Source organism: Buceros rhinoceros, unplaced genomic scaffold (genome assembly GCF_000710305.1).
Source record: "Buceros rhinoceros silvestris isolate BGI_N320 unplaced genomic scaffold, ASM71030v1 scaffold24015, whole genome shotgun sequence".
In the NCBI taxonomy this organism is placed as follows: Eukaryota; Metazoa; Chordata; class Aves; order Bucerotiformes; family Bucerotidae; genus Buceros; species Buceros rhinoceros.
Window position 1 is genome coordinate 978 of NW_010413710.1, and position 352 is coordinate 1,329.

A 352-nucleotide genomic window follows, 5' to 3' on the forward strand; every position below is an offset into this window, starting at 1 on the left:
TGTGGGCAACATCAGCCCGGCCTGCACCAACCTGGAGCTGCGGGCCAAGTTCGAGGAGTACGGCCCCGTCATTGAGTGCGACATCGTCAAGGATTACGCCTTTGTGCACATGGAGCGGGCCGAGGACGCCGTGGAGGCCATCCGCGGGCTGGACAACACCGAGTTCCAGGGTGAGCCCCCACGAGGCAGGTGCTTTGTGCCAGTTTCCGCGTCGCCGTCGCTCAGCCGGAGCCTCCCGCGGTGCTGGCCCTCATGCCCGCGGCAGTCGGTTCTTTGAGAAGGGTTGTGGGGCAGGAGCAGCTGCCTCCTGCTGCCCGCAGCACCCGGGTTGCGGGCCGGGGAGTCCTGGTCC

General features: G+C 67.6%; 1 protein-coding gene across 1 annotated transcript; it reads left to right on the forward strand.

Annotated features, from left to right (window-relative positions):
• Nucleotide 1: 1 nt before the first annotated feature.
• On the forward strand, nucleotides 2-170 carry LOC104494074 (RNA-binding protein 4B-like; the record flags this gene model as incomplete). The annotated part of the gene is made up of 1 exon (XM_010136863.1): nucleotides 2-170. A coding segment is annotated over one exon (169 nt), but the record flags the coding sequence as incomplete, so codon positions are not given.
• Between the last annotated feature and the right edge of the window lie 182 nt (nucleotides 171-352).